General features: G+C 46.1%; 1 protein-coding gene across 3 annotated transcripts in view; it reads left to right on the top strand.

The window, feature by feature from the left end:
• Slc38a1 (solute carrier family 38 member 1) overlaps positions 1-12365 on the top strand; it is a 71581-nt gene extending 59216 nt beyond the window's left edge. For all 3 annotated transcript variants that reach the window (XM_057791727.1, XM_057791726.1, XM_057791728.1), the window contains 6 exons: positions 131-210; positions 2556-2656; positions 4451-4569; positions 5086-5227; positions 5322-5419; positions 7351-12365. In XM_057791727.1, the coding sequence (XP_057647710.1) occupies positions 131-210; positions 2556-2656; positions 4451-4569; positions 5086-5227; positions 5322-5419; positions 7351-7452 (642 nt within the window). In that variant the 3' untranslated portion in view covers positions 7453-12365. The remainder of the gene's footprint in view (positions 1-130; positions 211-2555; positions 2657-4450; positions 4570-5085; positions 5228-5321; positions 5420-7350) is intronic.
• The last annotated feature ends 2649 nt before the right edge of the window (positions 12366-15014 follow it).

Raw genomic sequence — 15014 nt, 5'->3', positions numbered from 1 at the left:
AGCCTTCTCGGAAAGGCTGCTTCTATCTGGAGACAAATTCTCCTAATAACCTCGTAATTCCAGGGTCCTTGGGAGCAGGCTGATAGTGTCAGCTCAGAAATATGACAGTATTTTTTTTTCTTTCATATAGACCGTGTACGCTTTACCAACCATCGCGTTTGCCTTTGTCTGCCACCCGTCCGTCCTGCCAATCTACAGCGAGCTCAAAGAGTAAGATCCCTTACGTGTTTGTGCCTCACTCTTTATGACCCGCCTCCTGCTAATGGGCAAGTTTTGTGTGAGAATAAACAAAAGATAAACTCTTTATCCGGCTTCAATGCTCTTGCCGTTCTTGAGCAAGCTCTTACGTGAAGGAAGCTCTGAAATCTGCAATATTTTTGGCTATAAATAAGAAAGTGACAAGCCATGTGACCTTAATTAATTAGTTATTTGTGTGTGTGTGCTGTATGTGTGCTACGCTTGCTGTCACTGTCCCTACCTTATTCTCTTGAGAAAGAATATAACCAAGATGGCAGCCAGCAAGCCAGTGACCACCTTGCAACACACCCCTACCTAACCTCCATCCTCTCCCTCCATCACCCACCCTCCCATCCCCTACCCTCTACCCCCCACCCTCCATCCCACCCTCCATTCCACTCTCGATCCCCTCCCTCCATCACCCACCCTCCATCCCCCACCCTCCATCCCACCCTCCATCCCCTCCCTCCATCACCCACCTTCCATCCCACCCTCCATTCCCCACCCTCCATCCCACCCTCCATCCCCCACCCTCCATCCCACCCTCCACCTCCAACCCCCACGCAGGCTACTCCCAAGCTCACAATCCCCCTGTCTCAGCTCTCCTAGGGGTGTACTACCACATTGCCTTCCTGTGGCCTCACCTTTAATGTTGTCTCAGAGAGGGCTAAAGGACAGCTTACAAATCCCCATGTTATCTCGTTTTAGCCCACTGTTAGCAGATTCTCTCTACATAGAGATCATTACCCATATAGTCTTAAGTCCAGAAGAAAGACTTAATGCTGCCCATTCCCATTCTGAGATGTCCCTTAGCACAGGGCACTGAGTTTCCTGTTTAGTCTTTACCTTTCCTATGTAACCGACTCACGGCTAAATTTTGAAGTGACTATATCTACGTATACACCCCTTGTTCTTCCCTGCTGGTCCCAAATTTAGAAGATTTAAGTATATTAAAGATATCTGATATCCCATCAGGGAGGAACAAGGTGTGTATGCATAGAGACAGGCACTTCAGAATATATATAGATTGAGTTGAGTCATCAGTATTTAGTGACTTCAAGCGTGTCCTTCCCAGCGCTCCTGTATTCTAGACTCCGCATGGCACCTCCGTTGTCTGCTAGCCTGACTGGCTGCGGTGACTGGTACAGAGCCACACAGGCTGGAGATTCACTAGGCACTTGGGCTTTAAGGGTCATCCCATCCCTGGTGTAAGCCTGACTGAGAGCTAGAACCCGCCACCACCTCAGCTGAGGCCTTGAATACTGGAGATGAGCAGAGCCCAGTGTGTCCCTGAGGCTAGGCCGTGCAGCACCAGGACCCAGACAGCAGACGTGAGGTCAGGTTCTAGCTCTTATTCAATCTCTGGGACTGAAAGAAAAACACTTGAATTTTTCTGTAACATAGGAAATCAAAACAATCACAAATATTTTTTTTTAAAATTTCACCCTCCAGATGAGAACTGGATATTCTTTTTATATTTGTTTTTGTTTTATTCTCTTTAATGAAAAAGTTTTTTTTTCATTTTACATACCAACCCCAGTTCCCCCTTCTTCTTCTCCTACTCCCCCTGCCCCATATCCCCACCTTCCCACTCCCCATCCAGTCCTCAGAGGGGGTAAGACCTCTCTTGGAGAGTCAACAAAGTCTGGCACGCCAAGTTGAGGCAGGGCCAAGCTCCTCCCCCCATATGAATCCGAACAAGGTATTCCACCATAGGGAATGGGCTCCAAAAAACCAGTTCATGAGCCGGGCGGTGGTGGCGCACGCCTTTAATCCCAGCACTCGGGAGGCAGAGGCAGGCGGATCTCTGTGAGTTCGAGACCAGCCTGGTCTACAAGAGCTAGTTCCAGGACAGGCTCCAAAACCACAGAGAAACCCTGTCTCGAAAAACCAAAAAAAAAAAAAAAAAAAGCCAGTTCATGTACCCAGATCAAGTTCTGGTCCCACTGCCAGCCCTCCCACTCCCCACCCCTGCCAACAAATCAAGCCACATAATGTCCCCCACCAGCTGTCCAGTCCATAGCTGTGAACTCCCACTAGCTTGGGTCAGCTGTCTCTGTGGTTTTCCCCATCATGACCTTGGCCGCTCTATCCCTCCTAAGATCTGGAACGGCGCTCGCTCATGAGTAACCCAGGGCTAGCGCCTCCAGGTCCCCATTTGTTTTGTTAAACCACATCATTGCAGGGGGCCAGCTGAGCTGGTCAGGGAATACTAGCCTAAGAGGAGAGAACTCAAGCTAGACTCTGGTTCAGGTTGAACTCTGACCCTTTGAATCAGCAATATATATATTTTTTTAATTCTTGCTCTTTGTTTTTAGCCGATCACAGAAAAAAATGCAGATGGTTTCCAACATTTCCTTCTTCTCCATGTTTGTCATGTACTTCCTGACTGCCATCTTTGGGTACTTGACATTCTATGGTAAGTTACTTCCACTCGTGTGGACCTGTCTGTATTTAAAAACAACAGGGAAAACCAGCACTGAGGTAGCTTCGCATTGAAGCCAGAGAGTGCCGCACAGGGTCAGTGCCTTCTGTTTCGTTTCATCTTGGCTTTTCCTCATAGCAGACGGCGATGGTTCCTCCCATAATCGTTCAGGCCACATGCTGGAATAATCAGTGGAAAATAATATCAGTTATTTTCCTGTGAAGCTTTTTCTTCTTCAGGGAGATGGCCTTTTAGAAAGATGCCATCTTAGAAAAATCTAAAACGACATCACGGAAGGCTTTCCTACTTGATACTGAAAATTGGGTCAGATTCCATTAATAGAAAAAAGAGAGAGAGAGAGATGCTGGAAGTGGGAAAAGGCCCAGCCCACACTCATGACACCCGGCGTTAATTAAAAATAAAGCAGCTAATTGTTTGCCGGAACTTGATGCCCTGCAGAGACGGGAAGAAGTGAGAGTTGAGAAAGAAAGTGTGTCCCGTTTGTGCTGCTGACCCTGTTGGGATAGTTTGTGCCTTTTCCGTTCATCCGATGACCCTGCCGCTCCGCATAAGCCTTCCATGACTGTCACAGTTTGAGAACTATTTAAGTAGATTTTACCATCTTTTCTCTTAAATGCTTCTTTAGGATTCCCCCTCACCATAAAATTAAATAAAATTTAAACACATTTACAGATTAATTCAGCTCGGAGAAAGGGTGTTGATTTCATAAGCAATAGGGGACGGCATTGCCAAGCTCATTCATTTTCATAGAAATGCTGTCAGGAGGGTCGTGCATCACAGGGCTGGTGGGTGAGGGGAGAGAGAAGAGAGCTAACAGTCAAGGCCTGGGTTACCTTGCTCAAGTTATGAGTCTTCTTTGTAAGTTCATTTTTGTCATCTGTAGTAGAACGCTGGGTCCTTTTATATGATCCATGGGTGACACCTCAGGTATTTAAAGATGGCTACGCATTTTGAGTAAAGAAAATTAGATCTAATAAGATTTTTATTATAACCTCTAGTCTCGTTTCAGAAATGGACATCCAGGTCTTTGAGACTGGCTGCAGTCCGAATTCCTTGCCCACCGCCTTGAGACAGGTGCAGTGAGGGAGGCCCCGAAAGAGAGTCTTGAGGGGTAGGCACTTGTCAAAAGAGTAAGCGATTGCTCGCCCTTCCGAGGCTTCCACTGCAGCATCGTCAGCCTTTGAGATAACGCTTTCTACAGTTTTAAGTTGAGGAAAATCAAAGGAGCCCTCACACTAAATACTGTTTTGTGAGAGCAATGAGCAATGAACGTAACCAGGAAGGGTTCTTTCCTGAAGGTGGCTGAGTTGGCTTACCCTCTGCTGCTTGGTCCCGGAAGTTGTGTTACAGGGAGCAAGTTGGAAGGAGAGGTGTTTGTGTGGCCCATAGTTACTGCAGGGAGACAGGCAGTGTTTGGGATGAGCTCCCAGTGTGGAAAGTCAGGTACAGAGGGTTTTAGGCTTCTTCCGTGTGTGTGTGTGTGTGTGTGTGTGTGTGTGTGTGTGTGTGAGAGAGAGAGAGAGAGAGAGAGAGAGGGAGAGAGAGAGAGAGAGAAGCTTTCCACACTGAGCAGTGATGACTTTAGATCCCTTTTAGCTAACAGTACACGTGCAATTACAACACACACACACACACACACACACACACGAGCGTCTCTTTGGGTTTGCAGATTATTGTAATGGACTTTGGAACCTTGCCTCCGTTGCTCTTTACGGAGTCTTGTTTGCAATGCTCCTTTAAAAACCCTCTGACTCCCATTCATTTCAGAAAAGGTGCAGTCAGATCTCCTTCACAAGTACCAGAGCAGAGATGACATCCTTATCCTGACTGTGCGGCTGGCTGTCATCGTGGCTGTCATCCTCACCGTACCGGTGTTGTTTTTCACAGTAAGTAAAGGAGCCCTCACCGTCACAGGAGAAACACTGGCCTTGGGGCTTTCATTCCGACCACAGGATCCTGTTTCCAGAGAAGGTCTGCCTCAGGCGGCTTTTCTGGTCATCGACTTGTACCTCGGCCCAAGTCTCTGCCTCTTAGGCAGCAAGTGGAAATGGGATTCATACATTAGGGTAGCATGTAGGGGCTGACTCTGCATTCTGACCTCCCACCGTCCTCTTTGTAGAAGAATATAGATAGAGTGGTTGCACCTCTGTCTCACCTGACCACAGAGACCACCCAAGTGGAAATTACCCCACCCAAAGGGAAGCTTGCTGTGTCATATATAAGGATCCTGAGAGTTGGAACCAAGCCCCCATAGCTTCAAACAGCTATGCCACCTCTGAGTTTGCCGAGCATTGAGAAAAAGTCTTGACAAATCCCATGCGCTAGTAAATGTCTGAGTTCTGCTTAGAGTGGAGGGTCAGCGAACGCCTGGAGCCCTTGGCCATTTCTGCTTTTCCTCGCAGGTCCGCTCATCACTCTTTGAACTGGCCAAGAAGACAAAGTTCAATTTGTGCCGCCATGTCTGGGTGACCATCGTACTCTTGGTGATCATCAACTTGTTGGTGATCTTTATTCCCTCCATGAAGGATATTTTTGGAGTTGTAGGTATGGTTTTATAGTTGTTCTGCAGCATACAGAAGCTGTTTATGCTTAATACTTGGAAATGGCGGCCCTCAACAATTGCTCTCTTAATCTGCAGGAGTGACGTCGGCCAATATGCTCATTTTCATTCTTCCTTCGTCTCTCTACCTAAGAATCACAAACCAGGATGGAGATAAAGGCACTCAAAGAATTTGGGTATGTCTGCTGCCAGCCAGTCTAATTTTTCTGATTAGTTTCCCAGCTAAACTTGCCGGTAAACAGTCTCCTAACGTAACTTTCAGTTGCAGTGAAGGGTGTGCCGGCCCTTTAGATTTCCCCTTAGGAGACTCAGAGCCCTTTCCGTCCTCACGGTCGCTTTGCCAGTGTGGCTCTCACCCAGGGCACGGCTGGCTGGAGACTGGATGTTTCCAGCCCTGTGTCTCTGTAGAGTAGTGCCTTGTCTTTAGCAAGATGGGAATTCAACGAGGACTCAGAAGACTTTGATGCCATCTACCTTCCCCGGATGATTTCTTTTTTTTTTTTTTAAATATTTATTTATTGTGTATACAACATTCTTTCTGCGTGTATGCCTGAAGGCCAGAAGAGGGCACCAGACCTCATTACAGATGGTTGTGAGCCACCATGTGGTTGCTGGGAATTGAACTCAGGACCTTTGGAAGAGCAGGCAATGCTCTTAACCACTGAGCCATCTCTCCAGCCCCCCCCCCCCCCGGATGATTTCTGACCACGTGACTCCCTTGCACAGCTCAGGACTAGGTGATGCTGTTATGCACCAAATGTTGGGAGTTAGCATAGGGAGGATTTTTTCTGATCGGCAGGTGATGTGGATTCAAAGCTGCCTTTCTGTGTTGGGACGGTTGTTTGTAGATCTGGTGACATTCAAGGGTGCCTTGAGAGTGCCGTGCTTGGACAGTGAGGGGAGCAGGGGAGACTCAGTCCTGTCTGGGGTATCTTTTTGCTTGGCCTCAGAGAAGACCTCTCAGCCACCTCCCAGGTAGTGTAGGCACTGCGGTCACATGTGTCGCCTTCATCTATGGACCCAGGGGAGAGTGGCAAGCAAGAGTTCGTTCACCGTGCACTTTGGACTGGGGTCATTAATGCTGGTAGAACTCTACTTCCCCAAGAAAATTATCCTCAAAGCCATGAGCCCCAGATCCTCTAGCCCCGTGCAGGGAGTCCTCACGGGGCAGTGAAACCCACTCATACTAAAGCTATAAATAGCAGAGTCCCCACGAGTTCTCTAGGCTTCTCCAGTCCTTGCTCCCACAGTAAAACTGGGGTCTCTCATAAGGCACTAGACAGGAGCTCTGTTTGAGCAGGGACAGCAGAGCGTTAGACCCACTAGCCCACTGTTTACCAAGGGAAACCTTAGCTGTTTATCCCAGTTTTCAGGCCACCCCTGGCCCTCAAGAGCACTCCACCCCTGCACAGTTTGTCATGAAGGCCAAGCTAATGTGTCCCACGTACTGAACTGTCTGATCCACTTGTGCCCTTCACCAACCTTTCAAGTAACCGAGTTTTGCCTTGCTGTCAATTCACTGAGATCAAATGATCATGTATTACACGCTTACAAATAGAAACATTTGCTTCTCAGTAGCAATGCTGGTTGATAGGTAATGGCTAACAAAATGGCCTCGATCTATTTCCAAATTTTTTTTTTTTAGTTGTAATATTTTTTTTTAAAAAGTAGGGTCTCACTCTGTAAGCATGTCTGGCTTGGAACTCCTATATAGACCTAGCTAACCTGGAACCCGCAGAGATCTGCCTGCCTCTTGCCTCCCAAGTGCTGAGACGAAAGGCGTGTATCCCCACACCCAGTTCATTAGGTTGTAATCCTTTTAGAGAGGAAGTCATAAGGGAGACTCAGTCATTTGTGCCATGGACACACCCAAGGTGACCCAGAAGCCAAAGTGTAAAATGTAGAGGACCAGGGCTGTTTGCTGTTTGCCCATCCTGGCGGGACCACATTCACCAAGTTTAGAAGAGTCTGCAAAGTTCAGCCGTGGTTGTAATGAACTCCAAACACCACGGGACACAGAGGAAGGGGCAGAGCGTTCCACTCTTCCTCCAGGTACCTGAGGGAAGTGCTGGGTACATTTGAAATAACCCATGTTTCGTTGCTGCAGGCGGCCCTTTTCCTGGCGCTGGGGGTCTTGTTCTCCCTGATCAGCATCCCGCTGGTCATCTATGACTGGGCCTGCTCGTCCAGCCACGATGAAGGCCACTGAGACCGGCAAGGAAAGCCAGCACCTGCCCCCGCCCGCCCAGCAGTCACCCATCAGCAACCCTTTGCCACTTCTTTTGCAAGTTTACAGACAGACAGAAATGCACATGACAACACCCGGGCTGCGACACAGAGACCCGCTCTGGAACCACTCGTGTCCTCCAGGGGTTGTGGATCTTATCTGTCCCAGGTTTCAAGCGGTCATCTTTCCCTCTCGTTACGTGTTGTGGCTCCTTCTCAGTCCCGTAGAGCTCTGAAAACACGATCATCAGGTGTATTTATTTGTCAGACACCGGGTTCTGAAATCGTTTTCCTACTGACGTCCCCGCTCACGCTATCTGTATCTTTTTAGAAAAGAAAATAATCTTAAATTGTATATATTTATTTTGCTTTACAGAAAAAAAAGGGTTTCAGGAAAAAAAAAAGGTTTCATAAATCCTTTGCCTATTTTGGTTAACATAGCACACAGGGGTAATCCTTTGAGAGACAGGTTGCCTGCCATTGCTGCATCTGAGCATGCCCAGTATTTGAGGCGGCTCTGGTCACCCAGCATGGGCTGTCTTGGACCTGCTGGTACTCCATACTGCTCCCACATGGAGCTAGTCCCTGGGAGTGTCTGTGGCTGGGCAGGGGTGGGCACGGCACTTGTGGAAATATATTAAAATGCGCATCTGGGAGAGCTCACAAGGGAAGCTTTGTTTTCCCCTTGGTATCTGATGTCACAGGTAACTCTAGGCTGAGTCACCTGTTTGGAGTCCCGTGGCTCCCACAGTGATGAACGAGACTGCCCCAAACGCCTAAAGAAACACTCCTGGTGCAGATGCCATCGGTCTACACCCGTATCATTGAAGGGGCAGGGGGCATGTGTGATGTGTTGGTTTATGAGCCCGGCAGCATTTAGTCATGTCCACCAGCTTTTTGCAACAGAGAATAATGTGTACCTAAGGATGGCCTGTCTTAGGTTGTCCTCTTTTATATTGGGTACTTTAGGGGAGTCTTTAAAAGACTTGTTTTATATCTATAAATCTAGGTTATTACAAATACAAGAGTTTTGTACCTTAAATAAGCCTCATTTCTATTCTCCGTTAACTCTCCATCCAATCTTGAAGGTAAATCTGAGACAGTCTTTGTGGAAAACTTCTGAAGTCACGGTGTCCCCTCTTGCCCGAGCTGGGGAGGACAAGAGGCCCTTCCCCATCTGTGTTTCTTCCTGTTATCCCTCTACTACCTGTACCATGTGACCCACGCAGGAGGGCAGAGTCTCCTATGATCTCCCTAGCACCTCCCGAGGGGACCAGAAAGAAATGACAAAGACACTGAAAACTACAAGAGCTTTGGACATGGCAGCTAGGGAGCCCAGAGCAGCGTGTCCTGCTGATGGCCATACCTGCGGCTGGCCATACCTGTGGCTGGTCATACCTGTGGCTGGTCATACCTGCAGCTGGTCATGGCTTATTTACAGTAGGAAGTGCACATGCTGTGAGCAGTGTGTGCCCCCAGGGCTTGTTTGCAGCCAGATGTATCCTGATTGAATTCTCAGATACAAAAATACACTGTGCACAGATTTCTTACCTAGAAACAGGTAGGATCTAACAGAGAGTTGGCAGAGGACCCAGACCCTTAGCTGTAGACTCTTTCTGCTGACTAAAGTCCCCAAAGTTCTCCAGGAATTTAATGAGAGTCTCACAGAGATGTCACCTTATACACTCAAGTCCCTCAGATAAGGTAGGTGTTCAAGGGCCTACCACCATCCTCCTGGGAAAGAAGGAAAAGCTACTTCCTATATTACATCATCACCTTGGTACAGGGCTTCAGAGCTTGTCGGCCTTGAGCTCAGACAACTGAACACTGGGGCCTAGACAGGAGAAGGGTAAAATCCACCTCCGCCTCTGCCCTTTGCTGAAATGAAATGCTCTCCTTGTCACATTTCACGGGGAATGATGGGAAATTTGTAGCTTGTCCGGCACTGTTTAAAATGTATCGACTCAGTTTGCAAGCCGTCCAGCCCTTTGTTCTCCTCCTTATTCTGTAACCATCCTTCATCCTTTTTACATTCACGAAGTGAATTCAAATGCTCTCATTAACTCTGGGATGTGCTGTGATTTTTTGGATCTCTGGATTTCATGTGATGGTAAAATTACTGTATTATTTACAGTATATTTATTTGCAGGAAGCACATTGTTGTTGATGTCTGTTGTGCGTGTTTTATTTTAAAGCACCTTTATGAATGTCCCCGAGTGTGTTGGACTGTAATAGACCCCACTGTCATTCTTCAGGGACCACAGATGAATTCCGTGGTTTCTGTGGTATTTCCTGTATACTGTTCTTACTCTTGTTCAGAATAATGAACTGGTAGCCAAAACATACCTGTATCACAGATGTTAGGTAGGATTTAACAGCACAATCAAATGCAATAGACATTTTCCTGCTGAGTTAGTAGACCCGAGAGTAGTAGGCCTTAGCCGTGGGAATCAGTGTTTTCTTTTGGCGCATAGGATCTCCACACTGTTGACCAGGGCCAGTTTCACACTTTGGGTTTAGAACTGCCCTCTGGCCGTTGTAACACAGAATACTGTTGATTTTTAGCTTAGTGTTGCTGGTTAGAAGTAGGGTTAGCAGAATGTGCAGAAAGAAAACCCATCTTTTAGGCATGGACAGGCAGCCCCCAGGTCACAGGGAGAACATATCCCAAAGTGTTGTAACCCCCGGCAAGCAGCATGAACTGCATCTGCAGACACATCAGAATGCCAATCCTCAGTGCTGCCAGATGCTGTGGACGACACAACCTGTTCTCTGCAAGTCTCAGATCTAGACTCCAGATGATGCCAGCCGCATCAAGTTTGGGAGCCACTCTTGAGCCAATCACATGTCAATCACAGCTCAGAAGATAGTTCCCGGGGTGAGGAATTAGAGCCAAGACTCAGAAAGGGAAGGAAAGAACCCCAGCCAGTGTCTCTGCAGATGAAGGAGACATCTTGTGTGAGAGCCCTGCCTGTGTCCCCTCCTGCTGGAAGGGCATAAGTAAAACTCAGGGTGCCTGCACTTTAGGGGAAATGGCCTAAGGCACTGACATATTTTCTTACAGTTGTGAAGACACCAAATTGAGACTTTACAAAATGTAGGTAAATTTAAATGCCTTATTAGAATGCAACTCCACGGGTATCGCTGAGTTTCCAGGAGTTGGATCTCCAAGAGGACTGTGTTCATGGTTGGCTAGAGAGCCGGCCTGCTAGGTGCAAGGCCCTGGTGAAGTTCAGTCCTGGCACTGGAAAAATATAAAATACCCGTACAATAAGTAGTCTAGTGAAAGGTCCACACTGCTGTGGGAGCTGCCAGGGGCTATGAAGGAAGAGCAGAGCCCAGCCTGTCTCTGGAGCATGGTGTGAGATGGCATTGTTAATCGGAGTAGGGCAGAGGTGGTTAGTATCATATGCATGGTCTATGCCTTAGGGCAAAGCCTCCGTTCATCCATCAAGGGGATAGGCTTTAAGAATGGCATTGCCGGGCGGTGGTGGAGCACTTGGGAGGTAGAGGCAAGTGGATCTCTGTGAGTTCGAGACCAGCCTGGTCTACAGAGCAAGTTCCAGGACAGGTTCCAAAGCTACACAGAGAAACCCTGTCTCGAAAAATCAAAAGAAACAACAACAAGGAATAGCATTGCCTGTTCAGGGGAACATCTGGGCACTCAGAAAAAGAAGTCACACTGCCACCTCGCAACTTAATCAGTGGTTTCCTCTCAGGAGGGCAGATCCGAGAATCCTGTAATGGGACATGCTTCTCTAAAATGCAGTGGGTTACTGATAATAATCAAAGACTTTGGGGTTGTGGGTAATAACTGAAAATAATGCTAAACCTAAGGGGGTGGGTTCTTGAAGAATAATGCAAAATTGGCATGGATGCAGATGTCTTTCTTAGGGTTCCCCTGAGGAAGAACCGTAAAGCACTGTCTGTACAGGCTTGAAGAATCTATGCAGCTGAGGCTCACTTTAGGAATCCTTCCTTTGTATGTAAATATGTTGTAAATACATAGGAGGCTGTATATTTTTGCAGTTGTTGATCCACATGGAAATAGAGGTCACTAGTCCCTGCACATAAGAAATATACATTCTCATAGATGTTAGTGGTTTTGTTTTGGAATTAGAAGAATTTTACCTTCTCTCCCATAGTTCTGTCAATGTAAACCTGGAGCCTAAAACCTTAATTGTTTGGAAAAAGAAGTGCTGAGAAATAACTGCTTTGATTTCATATGCTGCTGTTAAGATCTGTTATTTAGATGATACAAATAAGGACAATTTAGAAGAAAATCATTGTCATATAGAAAAAGACTTGCCCAAAATGAGAAGTTGTTTCTTCATAATGTTCTTTCATGGTTAACATTGATGCTACTGCATAGAATTTAAGTAAACAGAAGTTAGGGAGGGTTTTTTGTTTTTTCTTCTTCCAAAATGGAATTATCTTTTCCCAGACTTTGGGATCCTTGAGGGGAGGGCTGAATATTCTTATGAGCACAGATTTGAAGGAAAACATCTTGTTATTTAGGGTTTTGAAGGTCTTGCATGTTTGCCTTTTAGTGTTGATGCCAACATAGACTGTCTTGTCTGTCCCCCCGCCACCCATCACTTGAAACTTACCCATTGGTACGTAATACAGTCTCTAGAGTCCAATGTGTCTTAGACTCTCTCTGACTCAGTACATGTAGCAAACCACTGTTTTATTAATGTAAAACCTTGTAAATGATTTCCGGTGGACATCCAAAGTGAGCCACAAGTCACAAAACTTTGCTGTCAATTGTCCGTCTTGGGAAGTTGGGTTTGTTTGATTTTTTTTTCAGGGTGTGGTATAAATAAGAAAGTGTGGGAAGCTATGTTCTATAAAGGCAGTGTTAACATAGTTTTCAAACATTAAAAATGTAAATTAAAAGTACCTGTGCGTCTTGTGTGATTCTCCAGGCAGCCGTGATGAAAGGGCAGCAGTGCTATGCACGCTGGTGAGTTCCTGGAGGAGGGCTTGATCTCACAGCGTGGTTCTAGATGATGTGCACGCTGGTGAGTTCCTGGAGAAGGGCTTGATCACACAGTGTGCTTCTAGATCATGTGTGTGCTGGTGACTTCCTGGAGGAGGGCTTGATCACACACCGTGGTTCTAGATCATGTGTGTGCTGGTGAGTCCCTGGAGGAGGGCTTGATCATACAGCGTGGTTCTAGAGCATGTGTGTGTTGGTGAGTTCCTGGAGGAGGGCTTGATCACACACCATGGTTCTAGATCTTCAAGAACCTAGACTTTAGGTGGGCCTCATGGTAGATGCCTATGCTCTAGCAACTTGGGAGGCTGAGACAAGAATATGGAAAATGGACCAGCTTGGGCTATACAGCAAGGTCTTGTCTTTAAAAATATTTTTTTGTTGTTGTTGTTTGTTTTATTTTGTTTTTAGTGGTATCATCCGGTCTGGCTTATACATGTGTCCCCATTCTTTGGAATCAGTAGACTGGACACAGTGTTTCCAACTTCTGTTGTGTTGTGGAAACCTCTTACATTGCAGCCACCCTGAAATCAGGAATCCTGTCCACACATACATTTTACCTTGGGAGAAATCTAGCCTTTGAGCTTTCCCATCACTTGCTCTTCTGACCTTAAGAAAATTTTGATAGGCAAGAAGGCCAGGGTCAGATACACAAATTCCTCGTGTGAACAGTTACTGCAAGAATAGCTTGGGGTTTTTGCTTTTTTCCCCCTTATTACTGGATATGGGGCTGACTGTGTCTCTCCCTGTCCTGTTGATGACAACGGCCCATCTTACAGAGCCACAATGGCACATACAGATCTCTAGAGAGAAGTAGGAACACAGGTATCCAAACTAGGAACCCCAGCCTAGCTTCATTAGGCATAAAGCTGATACCATTAATCTTACATGTCTTTTGTGTCATGTGTGTGTGTCTTTTTGAGATAGTGTATCACTCTACAAAGAGTCCTGGCTGGCCTGGAATTCACTATGTAGACTGTGCTGGCCTGGAACTCACAGAGATTTCGCTGTCTCTACCTCTTGAGTGTTGAGATTTAAAGGCGTGCACCACCAGACCCCCACAAACTTCTTAAGTGATGGAAGTCACAAGGGCAAACAGTGTAACAATGACTTTTCACTGTTGTTGCTGTGAGCCTTTTGATGGCTCTGACGCCTGCCACCGTCACTATGTGTGTGCTGTTCTCTCATTCGGTCCCCTGTAACATCTTTGTTGGGCTAGACTTGGTTTGCCCCAACCCTGGAGAATAAACAGGGCCTTGTGAAAACTACACACACCTTGGGTCCTGTTCGCTTGCACACTAGAGACACGAAATTTCTCTAATTAGTCCAGAGAGATAGATGAGGCCCAAATACTTGAGCCTTTAAAAAAAGAAACCTCTGGTTACTGTAAATTTTAGACTAATTCAAGTTGAATTATGATCTCTGCTTTGCTAGAGTTAACACAGTATCAAAATGACCAGATTGTCAATTCATCTTAAAGCTACAGCAGTAAAACCAAATTCGTATTGGCATAAAAATAATTGCCACCGCGGGCAGCACAAATGGGACCAGAACAGTGGTCTCTAGAACCTATGGAGAAGATAAAGGTTACTCAATAAATACAGGGGGAGGGGTAATCTTTGAGGAACATAAACCTAGATCACTATCACCTTATGTCTAAAGAGAACTCAAAATAAAGACCTTAAACAACACATAGGCGCAATACACACACAAACAAAACACAGATGAGCAACCTGTATACTTGAGACACGACTTAAAATCGTGTTAATTAGTTAGCTTGCATTTATTTATTTATTTAAGACAAAGTCTGCATAGCCCAAGCTGGCCTGTAATTGACTATGTAGACCAGACTTATGGGCAATCCTTTTACGTCAGCCTCCTGAGTGCTGGGATTAGGGCCATGAGCCACTATACCCAACTTTAGCTCATTTAATAACTGAGGAACAAGATGTTTTAAAATGATTTACAATGTGAGGCACGGAAGTACACTCGAGAGAATGGGGGAGGAGGAGGGCAGTCTAGACTACACGGAGCGTTTGAGCCCAGCCCTGGACTATGTAGTAAGAAATTGAAGCATTAAAAAAATATTTGCAAGGCTCTGGATTCAGTATTTGAGCAGAAAGCCTAGGTGGGAGGTTCAAAGAATTCAAGACCAGACGTGGAAGTAATCAGTGTAAAACTGCCCTTCTCAAGCATGACAAACCTATTAGTATCTCAACCGGAATTCACTTGTTCTCTCTAGACAATAAAAGTTTCTGTTTTTTATCAGTTTGCTACAAGTTACAGGATCGTAAAATAGCTTAAAAACAAAAATAAATTAAAAATGGAGCCCCAAAACAGCATTTCGGATATAGGGAATACCATAACACAGAAGGGAAATACCTTTGTTCACTGGAAGTTTACCAAATAGTCTTTTTCACCTCTTTTAAAGTCAATTTTTCTGACTTCCCTTTTGGTCACAATAAAAGTCCCATAGATTATTCTTGGTAATAAAGCAGCTATTCTCAGGAGGGTTGGCCTGTTTGCCTGCATAGGTGTGTCCCCGT

Source organism: Chionomys nivalis, chromosome 17 (assembly GCF_950005125.1).
Source record: "Chionomys nivalis chromosome 17, mChiNiv1.1, whole genome shotgun sequence".
Taxonomy (NCBI): domain Eukaryota; kingdom Metazoa; phylum Chordata; class Mammalia; order Rodentia; family Cricetidae; genus Chionomys; species Chionomys nivalis.
The sequence above is the reverse complement of the archived record's forward strand: the minus strand, read 5'-3'. Positions and strand labels throughout refer to the sequence as shown.